At 64.3% G+C, this 14924-nt stretch overlaps 1 protein-coding gene across 1 annotated transcript; it reads right to left on the bottom strand.

The window, feature by feature from the left end:
* Positions 1 to 3262: 3262 nt before the first annotated feature.
* ABCG4 (ATP binding cassette subfamily G member 4) lies at positions 3263 to 9549 on the bottom strand (the record flags this gene model as incomplete). The annotated part of the gene is made up of 14 exons (XM_084221440.1): positions 3263 to 3488; positions 3571 to 3689; positions 3807 to 3965; positions 4099 to 4199; positions 4705 to 4873; positions 5009 to 5107; positions 5189 to 5325; positions 5457 to 5571; positions 5762 to 5885; positions 6135 to 6280; positions 6408 to 6458; positions 6671 to 6803; positions 6876 to 6993; positions 9165 to 9549. 14 exons carry the CDS (start codon positions 9547 to 9549, stop codon positions 3263 to 3265), a joined length of 2082 nt encoding a protein of 693 aa, XP_084077566.1.
* Positions 9550 to 14924: the final 5375 nt, after the last annotated feature.

Here is a 14924-nt window from a genome sequence, read left to right as displayed (position 1 = left end):
AAGGCAGGGGCAGGAGAGGAGAGGAGGTGTGGGGGAAGAAGCCTGCTCTCCTCCATCACACTCCTCGTGATTATCCAGACGCGTTCCCTTGTGGCATTCCTGCAGCCAGGAGCACCCACAGCTCCGCTTCCCTGCTCTGATAAAGTGCATCCTTGCTGCTTCCCTAAGGGCCCCCTGGAGCAGGATGGCTGCACTCCATCCTTCTGCCATGCCTGGGCAGAGAAAACCCCCCCTTTCCTGCTCCTGCAGGGCAGAGATCACCCAAGCAATAAACCCCAGGGTGCTCAGCCCAGCCCCGCCAGCCTGGGGGCTCAGTGCAAACGTGCTCCTCCTCCTCCTCGCCTTTCCCTGCACCTTCCACCACCTCTGGGGCTGTCCTTGAAGACAGGGAAAGGACAGTGGCACCTTGGCCCAGCTCCTCAGGCAGCACCGAGCGTGCCTTTGCCCTGTGCCGCATCCGTCACTCACCAGCCCCCTTCACACCACACATTCACTTGTGTCCTGCTGCCCCGGGGCCTGCCCCATCACCCCCACTCCCCAGAGCCCTTGCCCAGCTTGGGGACAGCCATCCTGCAGCTCCAGGCTTTGTCCTGGCCCTCTGCCCCGCAGTGGCCACACACCTGCTGAGCTGGGACACTGCAGCTCACAGGCACAGGAGGCACAGGCTGTGCTGAGCCCTCCTGGGCATCCCAGGGTGCTGCCAGCTGCCCCATCCCAGGCAGGCTGGGACCAGCAGTGGGAGCCACCTGCCCTGGCAGTGCTGCCCTGAGCTGCCTGTGCCATGGGGATTCTCTGCAAGCAGCAGAGCCTGGTCAACAAAGCCTTCCCTGTGCACGGGGGACACGGCCAGTGGCAGTCATTGGTGCCTGCTGGCAGCCCCTTTGCTCCACACACTAGTCCATCTTGTCCTGGTCCTCCTGGGAGCAGTGGTGGCCCTGGCTGTGATGGCACAGGGCTGTCCAGGTGTGCTGGGGACAGCAACACCCCCAGGGTGCAGAAGACAGGACCCACCACGAGAGCCCCAAACGCCAGGGGGGAAGCAGGAGCTGTGCAAAGCTGCCCCTCCTGCATCTTGGGATCCATCCAGGGAAAAGCCTCAGCCCAGCAGAGCACGGACTAGTCCCAGCCCAAGAGCAGGACAGGAGCAGGGCATCCCATCAGCTCCAAGGACAAGGAGATGGACAAGGGTGACAGCCCCACATCCCCCAGCTCCCTGCTCATCCGTGCACCTCGAGACAGAGCAGGCACAGGGACTGTGCCCCACTCTTCTGTGCCCCTGTGGCTGGGGTTAGCAGCACTGCAGCCCTCCAGCTGGCACAGCTCCACTGCAGAGCACAGCTCCACTGCAGAGCACAGCACTGCAGGAAGATCCAGGAGCAGAGTGGAATTTTGTGAGGGACGGTGAAAAGTCAGAAACAGCCCCTGGGGAAAACCCCAAGCTCAGTGTGGAAAGGGCAGCAGGGTGGGTCCTGCTTCCAGACCCTCTATGCAGGAGAGCCCCATGGCCAAACATTCCTCGATGCCCTCCAGGCAGGGGAAACTCAGCTTTGCTGAGTGCCAGCATCAGCGTCAGGCCAGCCAGACTCTGCTGTGCAGCCCCAGCCCAAGCCAGCAAAACCGAAGATCAGTCTCCAGGATTCTGCTGGAGTCTGGCATTTGCCCTGCAATCCCCGGCTGCTCAGAGTGCCAGGAGCAGGATCCCCAGGCTGACCTGAACCAGGGCCAGCCTGCCAGGGTGGGGCAGGGCTGCCTCCCCCACGTCCATGCTTGCCAAAACCCTGCAGGTTCCCATGGCTGTGGGTGCCACGTGCAGCCCGGTGCCAGCAGTGCCAGCACACCCACGGAGCCTGTGCTGTGCAGGTGAGCAGGGTGCTGTGTTCCCAGCACAGCAGCATGTGCAGATGCCCCACCAGCTCTGGGCTCAGCTCAGTTCCTCCGGAGAGCCAGCAAGGTGCTGAATTGCCTTCCCTCTGCAAGGTGTGCGAGTTTGGAGCAGCCACCAGAGACACCAAAAGGACCTTCTGGTACCAGTCACTAAGTGCAAAGGCCTTTCCAGTGTCCGTGTCACCCACTGCAAACAAACCAGCTGGGATCTCACCTGGTTTCCAGTTCAGGCACTGCTGGGACCCCCTTCTGCACAGTGTCACCCTGGGGGTTGGCACTGTGACAGCCGGGTGTCCTTGGTGTCCCCTCCCTGCACAGTCGGTGCTGAGCGAGGCTCGTCCGCCCTGTCCTGCTGAGACAGCCCCAGTGGAGCTGGGGGAGAGAGGTTGCAGGGGAAGGGCTCAGGGCCAGCTCTCCTCCTGCAGCAGAGCTTCCAGTGATGACACAGCTGAGCCCAGCCCTGTTTTTCAGCCTCCTGGCATGGGCAGGGTGTGGGAACCCAAATCCTCCTTGCTCCATGCAAGGAACCAGTCACTTCTCTCCGTGTTGAATTGGTTCAGACCCTCCTGTCTCAGACCCCAGGGACAACAGGGACTGAATGTGAGACTCCCTAAGGTCTGAGAACACTGTCCTGCTCCCACAGACCCTGGTTTGAAGATCCCATCTCTGATAATGATGTCCCAGCAGGAGTCTGAGACAGAGCCTCAAGTCCTTCTCTGCCTGTTTGCTCCCTTTGCTGAAGACTGGGATGCAGTGGGGCTTGTGGGGAAAAAAATAAAGAAAAGGAAAAAAAAAGAAGGAGGGTTTGCACAGAAAGGAAAGGGGAATGCAGCAATCTCTGTGGCTACAGCGACAGGAAGCTCTAAAGCCTTGTGCAACTCCACCTATGGCATCTTTGGGCTCTTCTCAGCACTGACTCACTCGCTGCTGGCCAGGACTAGGAACGGGGCCACGGCTGCACTTCCAACTCTGCCGCTCTCTCCTCCCAGCCCAGCCCCAGCAGCTGCTCCCCCTGCACAGAGCAGGCTCTTCCCAGCCGTGCTGGGCACAAACCACCTGGGCTGGGCTGTCCCTGCTGTCCCCAGGGCAGCGCCAGGCAGGGACAACAAGAGGGGACCCAAACTCTGCGGGGCTCATCAGTCCTGGGGGGAGAGTGGCACATGCCAGGGCTGTACAAAACATTTTGCAATGAAGAGTGTGTGGAAAGGTTAAAACAGTTCCGAGATGTCTCAAAACCCTTCTCGACTGAGCCAGGCCTGGCTGGCACCTCCCAGTGCCTCCGCCACGGTCCGGGACCTGCAGGAGCACCGTGTCCATCTGCAGAACATCTCTCACAGCAGGCCAGGCCCGGGAACGGCACCGGGGCCCCACGGCCCCTTTATCTCTCAGATTTCACCTTGTACCTGAGCACCAGGTAAGCCAGGAGCCGCAGGATGACGAAGAAGATGCCCAGGATGAGGAAGTCCAGGTAGAGCTTGGCTTCCTCCACATCCAGCTCCTGCAGGATCTTGATGGGCTTTTGGAAAGGGCAGAAGTCCTCGAGGCACTCCAGGTCCTCGCGCTCCATGGCGTAGATGGTGAGGATGACCCCCTCGAAGCCATACCTAGGGCAGAGCACACCCGAGGGTCACCAGGGGCCGCAGGGGAGCCCAGGACAGGGAGCTCTGGCCAGAGCTGGGGCCCCACCTGACGTAGGAGACGTAGGAGCTCCACTGCAGGTAGGTGGGGATGGTCTTGAAGCTGACGAAGAAGCCCGAGAAGAGCAGCACGGGGATGGCAGTGACGGGTCCCACAAAGGTGGCCACCTGGGGAGCAGAGGCCACCAGGGGTCACGGCCCTGCCCCCCCGTGGGCAGCACTTCACCCCAAACTGTCACAGAGCCCCTTGCAACTCTCCAGGGAAGAGGCAAAGCCCCTGCAGACCTGCAGGGAGGTGGAAGCAGCTCCGATGAGAAGCCCGAGGGACTGGGCAACCAGGGCGGTGGCGGTGGCCAGGGCGGAGAAGAGCAGGAAGCGCGTGGCCTCGGGGGGCTGGCCCGTCATCCAGTACACGATGCTGCAGTAGGCGATGGGGCAGATCACCTGCACGGGGACAGACACAGCCCTGCTGGGCCCCACGGCCATCCCCGCCCCACTGGGCACGGGGTGTGGGACTGGCTGTGCCAGGGGTGGCACGTCAGCGTCGGGGTGGTGGCCAAATGCATGGAGAGCTCACCTGGAAGGGCACGTCTGCCATGGTCTTTGCCAGGTAATAGGCTTTGAGGCTGTACCAGTAGTTCAGGTGCTCCCTCAGGAATACGGTCATCTCCTGGGGGACTGCAGGGAAACAGGGAGTGAGCAGCCAGCAATTCCCTGCTCTGGGGTGCTCCAGCCCCTCTCACACCCACTCTGTAGGTGGGATGCACCAGGTAACCCCCCACCTGCATCGTGAGAGTGTGCTCAAACCTTCATTTGGGGGAAAAAAAATCAGTGGCTGATACAGGGAATTTCCACGTGGAAAAGTCAGCTTGGGTGGGGCTTTTTACAGATTTACACACCTTTTCTCAGATTAAAAAAATACAGCATTAAAACTCCAGCATTCTGCTTTGAGCAAACAAGGGTCAAATAGCCAGATTATAGCCAAATAAAGAGCAAAACTGCAATACAGGCAAACAGAAGGCTTTCCACCATTTAAATTTTTTTCTCTCCTCTCTTATTTTCCCCCTTTTGCCCGACCCCTCTGACTCCCCACACCCTGCCCAGCACACCCACGCTGTCACGCAGCTGGAGCACCCCAGCAGCTGGGAGCAGCGAGGGGATTTGGGGGCAGGGAGCTCCTTACAGGTGAGGATGGTGGGCATGAGGGCAGCGAACATGAGGAAGAGCATGGAGAAGAAGAGGAAGCCGGTGTTGTTGAAGACCTTGCCCGCGTCGTTGCCGATGTGCAGGTAGAGCAGCCCGATGAGCACCCCGATGCAGATGTGGGACATGAAGCGCAGGTGGGTCAGCACCTGCGGGCACAGGGGGGCTCAGCAAGGCAGGGCTGCACCCCAAAAACCTCCCAAGGGAGCAGAAGACAGCCCATAGAGCTCCTTGTCGCTGCCAGCCCCCAAAGAGCCCAACCCCGAGCCCTGGCCCGGCCTCACCGTGTCCCTCAGGATGCAGATGAAGGTTCTTTTGAAGAGGATGCAGAACTGAGTCGAGGTGCTGGTGGCAAATGTGTGGCTCTCAATGTGATCCACATCCTGCAAGAGCACAGGGACGTGGGTCAGCTTCACACCAAGGGGCCCCTGCTGGCCCAGGAGGCTCCTCTGAGCCCCACTCACCGTCCCACACGTTGGGCACGATGAGTCTGCCTTGTCAGGGCTGCTCTTCTTCTCAGCCATGGTGCACATCCCATTCTGGACAGCGCGGAACAGGACGGGGTTGAGGTCCCCGTACTCCCCTGAGGCCACCTCGATGACTGTGGAGGAGGACAGGACCCCTGAGAGGTGCTGAGCCAACCAGCCCCTGGCAGGAAGGGCACAGGCAGCCCCCAGGGCTTGGGCACTGGGTCTGGGGCTCGCCACCCTCTGCCGGGGTGGGGGCACTCACTGAAGTCAGCGGGGTTGTGGTATGTGGGGCAGTGGAGGCCAAGGCCCTTCAGGTAGGGGATGAGGTTGGTCACGACGCCCTTGAAGATGCACTGGCCCTGGCTCAGGATGTAGAGCTGCAAGAGGAATCCAGGGTGTGGCAGGTGCAGGGCAGCCAGGGCACTGTCACCCGCTCTGCCCACCTCCCCGGCCCAGGGTGACACAGACCCCAGCCACACAAGCCCCAGGACAAATGCCTGCAGCCCACCCCTCCCATGGCCTCTCTCCTGGCTCTTGGGGCCAGAGGGACCCCGTCCCAGGCCAAACCTTGTCGAACATCTCGAAGAGCTTGGCGCTGGGCTGGTGGATGGTGCAGATGATGGTGCGCCCACCCTGAGCCAGGGAGCGCATCAGGGACACCACCTGGAAGCAGGAGGCACTGTCCAGCCCGCTGTGGCCACGCAGGAGGGGGTGGAGGAGAGAGAGACAGCAGAGAGAGAAGGGGAGAGTTGAGAGGGGGACAAGAACATCCTAAAGGTGCCTCTCCTTGTGGGCACCCTCCCCTCAGATCCACGCAGAAGAGCATCAGCGCCAGGGGCATGGTCCCACCCCACGCTCAGGTGGGCACCAGAGGGCACTGGCCATGCCAGCAGGGGCAGCCCAGCTGGGCAGGCAGGGCTGGGAGCCCCTCTGGGCTCACCTGGTGGGCTCATCGAAGAACATGACGGGCGGGTTGTTGACCAGCTCCAGGGCGATGGCCAGGCGCTTGCGCTGCCCCCCCGACAGGGAGCTGGTGCGTGTGTAGGAGCACTCCAGCAGCCCCAGGGCCGTCAGGATCTCGTTCACCTGTCACACAGCCAAGGGTTTCCACGGACTTTCATCCCATTCTTTTCACCCTTGCCATCCCCTGCTCCCCTTGTCCCCATCTTGGGGAGAGCTGAGGGGGTCTGGGCCCACCCTCCCCAGCTCTTACCAGCTCCTTCTTCACCTCCTGCTTCTCGCTCAGCTTCAGGTTAGCAGAGACCTGCAGGGAGAGGATGGCCATGGAGACAGGACTGGCAGATGTAGGGAACAGAACTGTCTGCACCACAGCTCCAGCCCTGTCTGCTCAGCATAAAGGGAGCACACGAACAGCAGGATTCTGTCCCCACATCCCAGAGCCCTTGGAAATGCCTGATGCCAGCGTGGGCTCAGTGCCCACAAGGAGACAGCCCAGGGGATGCCCCCAGAGCTCACCATCATGGCCTCGAGCACGGTGAGGTGTGGCAGCAGCATGTCATCCTGCATGATGTAGCAGGACATCTTGCGGAAGGTGCGCAGGTCCCGCGGCCGCCCGTTCACCAGGATCTGCCCCTTCATGCCAGTCTCCCTGCAGGAAGGAGGGGTGGGGGATGCAGCACAGCCCTGCACCCCCAGCCCCTCTGGCTCCCCCCAGGCTCACCTGTAGCCAGCCAGGATGTTCATGAGTGTGGATTTCCCAGCTCCCGAGGGGCCCATGATGCCAATGAGCTCCCGCTGGCAGAACTTCCCTGACAGGCATTTGAGGAGAGTCTTGTACCCTGCAGGGGGAGAGCAGCAGGGGTTTGGCTTCCCAGGGCAGGGGTGCTGCAGGCACTGCCACGCCACCCCAGCTCCTGGGGCACCTCAGGACCTCCGTGTGCCATGCCAAGGGCTAGGTGTGCTCCATCAGCACCCCCAGGGCTATGGCCACAGCAGCTGCCACCTCCAGCACGATCCCTGCCCCTGGTCCTTGGCTGATCCCACTGATTCCCAGCGCTGAAGAAGCTCCTGACCTGGATCACAGCAAAGAGCAGGGAAATCCCCGGGTCAGGTCACAGAGCTGCTAAGGGAGATTACCAGGCTGTGACACCGCTCCTGGGCATGTCTTGAGATGCTGATCCCTAAGGCCAGCGGGGAGGGCCAGCGCGGAGCAGGGCAGCAGGGGGCAGGCAGAATTCCCGATCCGGCCGTTGCCTTCATTGGCATTCACGCTGTGGCACCCGGCAGCAGCCGCTGCTAATCAGACCTGGAATTATCTCTGCTTTAAACGCGGCTGATTAGCATTTTCTGGCAGAAGGAACATGATGTGTCGGGAGTAAGGAACAAGCACAGCCTCAGGCTCTCAGGAGCTGCCCTGAAATGGAGCCCTGGCTGGACAGGAATTGGTTTTGGGGGTGATAACCCCATGGACCGAGCCTGAGCATCCCTCTGATGGAACTGCGTCCCCTCTGTGCCCCACGGGGACCGCCGCTGTGGGGCAAGGGCAACAAACCCAAGCTGGGGCAAGCCCAGGGACAGAGCGCTGACAGTCCCACCTCCCTGGGGAGCCCTGTGGCTTGTCCATCCCCAGGGAAGGTGATCCAGCCTCCCGTTCCTCCTCCGCGCCCCTCGGGGTCAGGACCCCGCAGCAGGAGGGGGTCCCGCGGGCAGAGGGGCGGCCAGGGGAGGGCGGGGGGCTGCGCAGGGTGGCCAGGGGCGAGCAGGGCCAGCAGCCCCCCCCGGCAGCGCGCACGGCTCCGCACCGCGCATGCTGCTCACGTCGGCGCCACTGCAGCTTGCGCAGCGGTTACTCACGTTCATTGACTGCCAGTAACCTCCTGCTCAGCACGGCGGGCCAGCCGGGGCTGGGGGCTGTGGCCAAAGCCACCGCGACCCCCGCCAGCCCTGCCTGAACGGGGGGAGAAAAGCCCCCCTCGCACCGCCATCCCAGGCACCCCGCGACCCCTGGGCTTGCTCGCACCTGGCCCAGCTGCCCCAGCCTTCCCCCCTCCCTCCCTTCCTGCAGGGCACTGGCCCGCTGGCAAGCAGCCGGTTCCCTCCTGGGTGCTACAGCACAATCTGCCCTGGCGAGCCCGCGGCTGTGCCATGGATCCTTCTGGGATGCTTCCTCAGCATCCCGGGTAAACAGGGAGACATCATCCCGGCAGATGTCAGGGCTGCTCCCAGGGTGTTTCAGCGCCTCGGTTTCCCGGGGTGCACAGCCTGGGGACTGGGCAGAGCCCCATCGGGCACTCCTGCCTGGCAGAGCCCCTCACCGAGCCCTGTGACCCCGGTCCCCGCTCGTCCCCGCCTGCCTTCAGCTTCTACAGATCCAGCTCACCCTCCATCTTATCGGGCTGCCTGATTGGCATCCCATTAACTGAGAGCGCTAATTAAAGCAGACTACCACCCACCAGCCGCCATCTGCCTCCCCTCTCCCCTCCCTGAGCTCTCGGCCAGAGTCACACACGGGGAAGGGAGCCACGGCCTGAGCTGCACAGGGAGAGGAAATCCCCCACACACCACACCTTCTCCTTGCCAGGCTCGGAGCTGAGCCACCCCTGCGTGTCCTGCTGCATCCCACACAGCCATCACACCCCAAAAAGCAGTGCTGGGGTAACTCATCCCATCCATCATACCCCGAACAGCAGCGCTGGGGTAACCCACCCCATCCCACCCCATTCCATCCCATCCCACCCCTCCCGGCTGGCCCAGGGTGTTTGCCCAGGCCAGAGGTTTCCCTGGAATGTGCTCTGCCTTCCCCTGGCATTGCCCAGCACAGGCAGGCAGCAGCTGCTGCGGGACACGAGCCTTGCCTCCTCCTCCTCCTCCCACGGGCACCCAGAGCAAACAGCCGGGCACAAAGAGCCCCTGGCACTCGGACAGAGCAGGGTGAGGTCATGGCATGCAGAACGGGAACGGGGTGGGAGAGCCCTCCCCTCCCTGCCCTTCCCCACCCGCCAGCTCCTACCTCTCTTCCTCCACCAGGATCCCTCCCGCACGGAGTAGGACAGGTCGATGAACTCGATGTTGACAGCCGAGCGCTTCGGGAGGTGGGAAAACCTCTGGGCCTCTGTGATGTGGTTCTCCACCTTCTTCAAGTGGGTGGTGAGCAGCGGGGCGTCGGGAGGGCCGGCGTGGCACACCGTGTCCTCCAGGGCGATGGAGACGCAGGCGGGATCCATGCCCTTCTCCGCCATCCTGCCGCTCTGTGGGGAGCGCACGGGGACGGGCTCGCAGCGGGCTCCCTCTCCCAGGCACTGCAGGGACCAGCCCACAGCGAGTCCTGTCCCTGCTGCTCCTGCTGGCTCCGGGCCTGGCTGTCCCCTCCGCCCAGCTGGGGCCAGCACCCACATCTGGCTGCGAGGATGGAGCCGGCCGAGCCTGCGCCGAGGGGCTCAGGGCGAGGAGCAGCAGGATTTTGTTCAGCTCCACGGTCAATAATTCATGCACCTCCTGCAGCTCGGTCCGGCTCTGCTGCTGGAGCTGCTCAGCTCCCCCAGCCCCGGGGGGCCCTGCCCCGGTCCCATCTGTCCCGGTGGGTGCAGGATGGGAGGTGCGAGAGCTGATGTCCTGCCCTGTGCCTGGATGTCCCCAAGGACTCACCAGGAACCAGCCTTGCCCTGGCCTTGGGGAACACAGGTATGAAATCCTGAACAAGCAGATGATTCCAGCTGGTTTCCTGGACAAAGCACGCCGTGCTCCTGGGGCAGAGCAGTCCCGGGTGCATCAGACCCTCAGACAGTGCCTGGGGTCCCCCTGGGCTTGCTGGGGGAGCCTTAACAGAACAGGGAGGGGGCCCTGCTGGTGCCATTCCATCTCTGCCTTGCTCGGCTCGTCATTTCACCTTCCGGGCTCTTCCAGCACAGCCTCAGAGGCCAGGCCAGCACCGAGCTGGGGCCGTGACGCTGGTACACCTGCCCCAGCCCTCCCCGGCCCGCAGTGCTCCACAGCCGGCTGCAGCACGGCCGAGCCCCGCGGCTCTCCGCTCGGCTCGGGGGCTCTGCGGTGCTGGGGGATGCTGAGCGAGCGGGGTGGGGAGCGCGGCTCTCCGAGGCTGCCAGGGGGTCGGGGATCCCCCCGGCAGCCGGAAAAGGAGCTCGGGCTGTGCCGGAGCGGGCTGTGCCCTGCACCCATCTCGCCTCCCAGCCCGGGGTCCCACCGCCTCGCTAACCTACATTCAGCGGGGCTGCGGGCAGCGGCTCGCTGCGGCTGCAGCGCACACGCGCGGCCCCTGCGAGGGGCGCCGGCAGCTGCGGGAGATCCCCCCAGCCCAGCCCAGCCCAGCCCTGCTGCAGGCAGACCCCGCTCAGGGCTGGAAGGAATCCAGCCCAGCCCCGGGGAAGGAGGGGTGGGGGTTCCCAGCCCGCGGGTCCCCTCCCAACATCCGCAGGGTGCAGGAACGGGGGGTTCGGGGGTGCTGGTGGGGGGCAGCGGGCTCGAAGCGCCCTCGGGCTCACCTTGACTCCTCCGGCTGGGCGTTCGCGGAGCTCTAAATCCCGCAAGCGGCTCTCCGCGGCTTAGCCCAGCCCCGAGGCGCGGGGTGGGGACGGGAAGGCTTTGCCCGAGGATGCTCTTCCTTCATCCCCGCTCCCCGCCGGCCCCCTCCATCCCCAGCTCCCCCCACCGCCGGCCTCGGGGAGGCTCCCGGCTCTCCCGCAGGCTCACCTGGCAGGGTGCGGGGCGGCGGCTCCGCTCCCGCAGCGCCCCCGCCTCGCCTCCTCCGCAGACAAAGGGGCGATGCCCGGGGGGCCCGGCCGGGCGGGGGGCGGCTCGGTTCGGCTCGATTCGGCGCGGCTGCGGTGCTCAGCGGCGGGAGCCGGGCTGGGCGCTGCCCCCGCGGGTGCCCGGCCCGGGTCTCCTCCCCATCCCCCGGCGGGGCTGGGTGGGCAGGGCGGGCGGGGGGCGCTCCGGCCCCGGCCCCGCAGTGGCTAGCAGAAGCCCCGCAGTGGCTAGCGGTAGCTCCGCAGTGGCCAGCAGCCCCCCCGGGCCGGGCTGCTCGGGGGCGCCCCTCTCCGTCAGTGCTGCCGGGCGGGGAGCAGGATGGGCGGCAGGATGGATGGATGGGCTGCCCGGGCGGGCAGCGCTGCCAGGCAGCGAAAAATCCTCTTAAAGGGACCGGCCCTATTTCCTCTCGCCGCCTGCCAGCAGGCCCTGAGCATCCCTGAGCACACGCCCGGGGTTTGCCAGCCCCCCTCCGCACCCCCCTGCACCTCAGGGCCGGCTCCCGCCCCCATCTTGGGCACAGCCCCCGCACTGCCCCCTCAGCCCAAACCCCCCTGAGGGAGCCCAACACACCCTAAAGCTGCTCCTGCCCTGCTCAGCCCTGCACAGACCCCTGGGCAGACCCCCCAGCACGGGCACGGTGGGCAGCCAGGGCTGCCATGGCTTGGGACAGCCAGCGGGGTGGCAGCTGGTCACAGAGGGTGGTGGCAGGGGGGTGTCCCTCCAGCGTTTTACCCCCAGCACACCCTCCCTGGTGCAGCTCATCCTGCAGGATCCCCCTGCACCTCCCCAGCACCACGCCTGGCTCCCTCCTCGCTGTTACTCACACCTCTCACCCACCACAGCACTTAAACACCAGAGACATATGGAAATGAGTGGCACCAGCAAGAGTATTAATTAAAAAACCATCTGTTGAGCCAAGGAGAGCTTTCCCCACCCCCTGCCAGCTTAGGGCTGGGACAGAGCTCAGGGCAGGATCCAGGCAGAGGAGACCAGGGGAGGGCACGGGGAGTTATCCATGGAGCCAAGTTCCTATGGAGGTCTTAAGTCATCTTGTCCTGGAGCAAAAGGCATGTGGGACTCGCCCAGTTCTCTCTGCCTCCCAGCCCTGGAGCACTCCCTGTGTGCAGGTGCCAGGCCAGGCCTGCTCTGGGCAGTGCCACAGCCTTTCCTCCCTGCAGGGAATGGCCTGGGAACGAAACCCCTAAACCCCTAAACCCCTAACCCCCTTTCTGCTCAGCTGGGCCCAAGCTGGCGGCCATGAAGCACCCAGCAGCTGCTGGGAGTCATTTCAAGGTGGGAGGAAATGGGGATGGAGCCCATGGGGACATTCACATCCCTCTAATCCCCAGCTGGGACCTTCCTAAAGTGGCCTTGTCCCTAGCTGTGTCCCCACTCAGGGCATGGCAGAGGGAGCCTGTCCTGGTTCTGTCATCTGTGTTCAGGGCTGCAGGGACAGAGCAGGCAGCAGAACCTCTTTGCATGACAGGAAAACCTGTGGGATTCCCTGCAAATATATTTTTAATGACCCGTGGCTGATCCTCCAGCACCCTCAGTAGTGCCATCACTTGGTCTCCAGAACATCCCCTCCTGCCCTGGGGGAATAAAACTGCTGCCATGGCTGCTTCCTAAGGAGCCAGAGATGTCCTCAAGGGGCACGAAGCTGTCCCTGGCTGGAGCCACATCTCCCCCTTTGTAGCCCCAAGCTGCTGGGAGGAGAAGCCCCGGCAGGAAGGGACTCCCAGGGCAGGACCACAGAGCCCTGGAAGGAGCAGGACCAGCAGCCAGCGCATGGAGCAGCCTGTAGGAAAGATTTTCCAGCTGGCAGATGAGACCTTTGCCCACTCTGCTCTCCCAGGAAGGCTGCAGGGCAGTTTGATTCCTCAGCAGGGGGTGCTGCAGCCCTGGCCAGGCTGCTCTGTCCCTGCCATGGGGACAGGAGGCAGATGCCACACTCCTGCTGGCCCCAGCGAGCTCAGGGGGCAGCTCAACCTCCCAGCTCAGGGCCTGGAGTTCCCTGACAGGGAGAAACAACCTGCAGCACTGAAGGACAGGTATTTTGCACCAGGCACAGGCACAGGTGCTGCCTCCCCCCTAACAGGGGCTCTGAGCCTCCTCTGGGAAGCAGCCAGGGGAATGGATGATGACACCCCTGTCCCCAGGAAACACTCCCAGATCCCAGCACCTGCTGCTCCCAGAGCATCCCCTGGCCCTGGAGAGTCTGGGGTGAGCCACCCTGCAAGTGCAGAACATCTCAGATGGCAGCCTCGGGACAGACAGAGCTTTTGGAAGGAGCACAGCCATGGAGACACGGGTGAAGGGAAGCAGGAGCCAGGGCGGAAGCCTCGCTCAGCACGGGGCCAGCGGCCACAGCCCCGAGTGGCCCAGCCCTACCTGGAGGAACCTGCGGAGAGCAGACAGAGGATTTTTACCTGTTTGCAGCTCCCATCTCGCCGTGCCAGCCTTCCCCTCAGGGCAGTGCCCCGCAGTGCCACCCCAGGCTCACCGCAGGGCACGTGGCAGTCGCACTCGCAGATGTCGCAGCGCTGGAACCAGCGGGGCCAGCCCGACAGCTTGGTGACACAGCCCGAGATCTTGATGCAGCCGCGGCTGGGGGAGGCTCCCAGGTGCGCCGGGCTGCCGCAGGACGAGGAGCACCTGCCCGTGAGGTCCCGCTCGCTGATCTCGATGCGGCCCCGCAGGCAGATCCCTGCGGGGGCAGAGCCCATCACGGGGGGCTCACCTGGAGCCCTCCGCGGCAATGAGGGCTTGGGGACGTGTCTGCACCGCCCGGGCTACTCACGGAGGCAGGAGGGCTTGGGGCTCCATCGGCCGTCGGACTGGCAGGCGCTGGCGGGGTCCCCCAGCAGCACGAAGCCGGGCCGGCAGCTGTAGCGCACCACGGAGCCCACCCACCAATCGTTCCCGTGCACCACCGAGTTAAAATCCGCCTCGGGCCGCCCGCAGTTCACTGCGGACAGGGATGCAGCCGGGGCTGGCAGGCTGCTGGCCGCGGGGACAGCCCCAGGGGTCACCAGACAGGGCAGCGCGTGCCCAGGCTGTGTCCCCGCGCGGCCCGGGCTGCGGGAGGCGCTCACGCTTTGTGCGGCACAAAGCCCTGCAGCGTCCCCGGGGATCCCCCGGCCTTCCCCCGCGTTTACCTCTGCAGAAGGACTTGTAGCCCAGCCAGCAGCAGCTGCCGTTCCCACACTGGCTCCTCTTCAGCTCCTTGTGCCTCCCCTTGCAGCCCCCCAGGCAGATGGGAGCCGTGCCAGACCAGTACGTGTCCAGGTCTCCTGGGGTCACCGGGGGCAAGGACACCATTGCCAGCCCTTGTGCAGCCCCAGAGCCCCACAGGGAGGTGCTGGAGCCCACAAAAGCCCATCCCAGCCCTCCCCAGCCCAACCCCTGCTGTGGGGAGGAGCGCAGCCGCTCAGACTCGGCTCCCACATCCCCTGTGCCGAGCCCTGGTCTTGCTCCTTACTGGGCAGGACTGGTGCCAGCACTGGGGCACCCCATAAACCCCTCATCCATCCCCCAAGCCCCCCGTTACCTTCTGGGTCCTGGCAGGAGGCGAGCGTGGCCAGCACGGTGAGGAAGAGGAGGCCCAGCGCCATCATCTGCCTCCTCCCCTCGCCCCTCCAAACCCAGAGCCCTCTCTGCTCGCCCAGGAGAAAGTGAACTTGGTTTGCACACCCCCCCAGGCCCGGGGATACCGCAGGACAGGGGGGAAGGGAGGAGACATTGCCTTTAATGCCAATCCTCTCCCCAGCAGATAATCCCTGGCAGATGACCCTGCCCGAGGCAGTGTTTAAAGGGACACTCCAGCACCCAGCCCCAAACCCAGTAGCAGCAGCAGAGCTCTGCCTGTGGAGCTGCGAACAGGGCCAGGCTGGAAGTGCTGCGAATGCAAACCTGGCACGGGGCCCTGCTCTCGAGGGCAGCTCAGCCCAGCCCTGCCAGGCTGGGCAAGGCAAGAGCCCAGGGCAGGGATGTTCTGCCTGGA

The sequence above is a fragment of the Fringilla coelebs genome, assembly GCF_963513975.1.
Source record: "Fringilla coelebs genome assembly, chromosome: 25".
NCBI lineage: Eukaryota > Metazoa > Chordata > Aves > Passeriformes > Fringillidae > Fringilla > Fringilla coelebs.
This window is presented reverse-complemented; position numbering and strand designations above follow the sequence as displayed.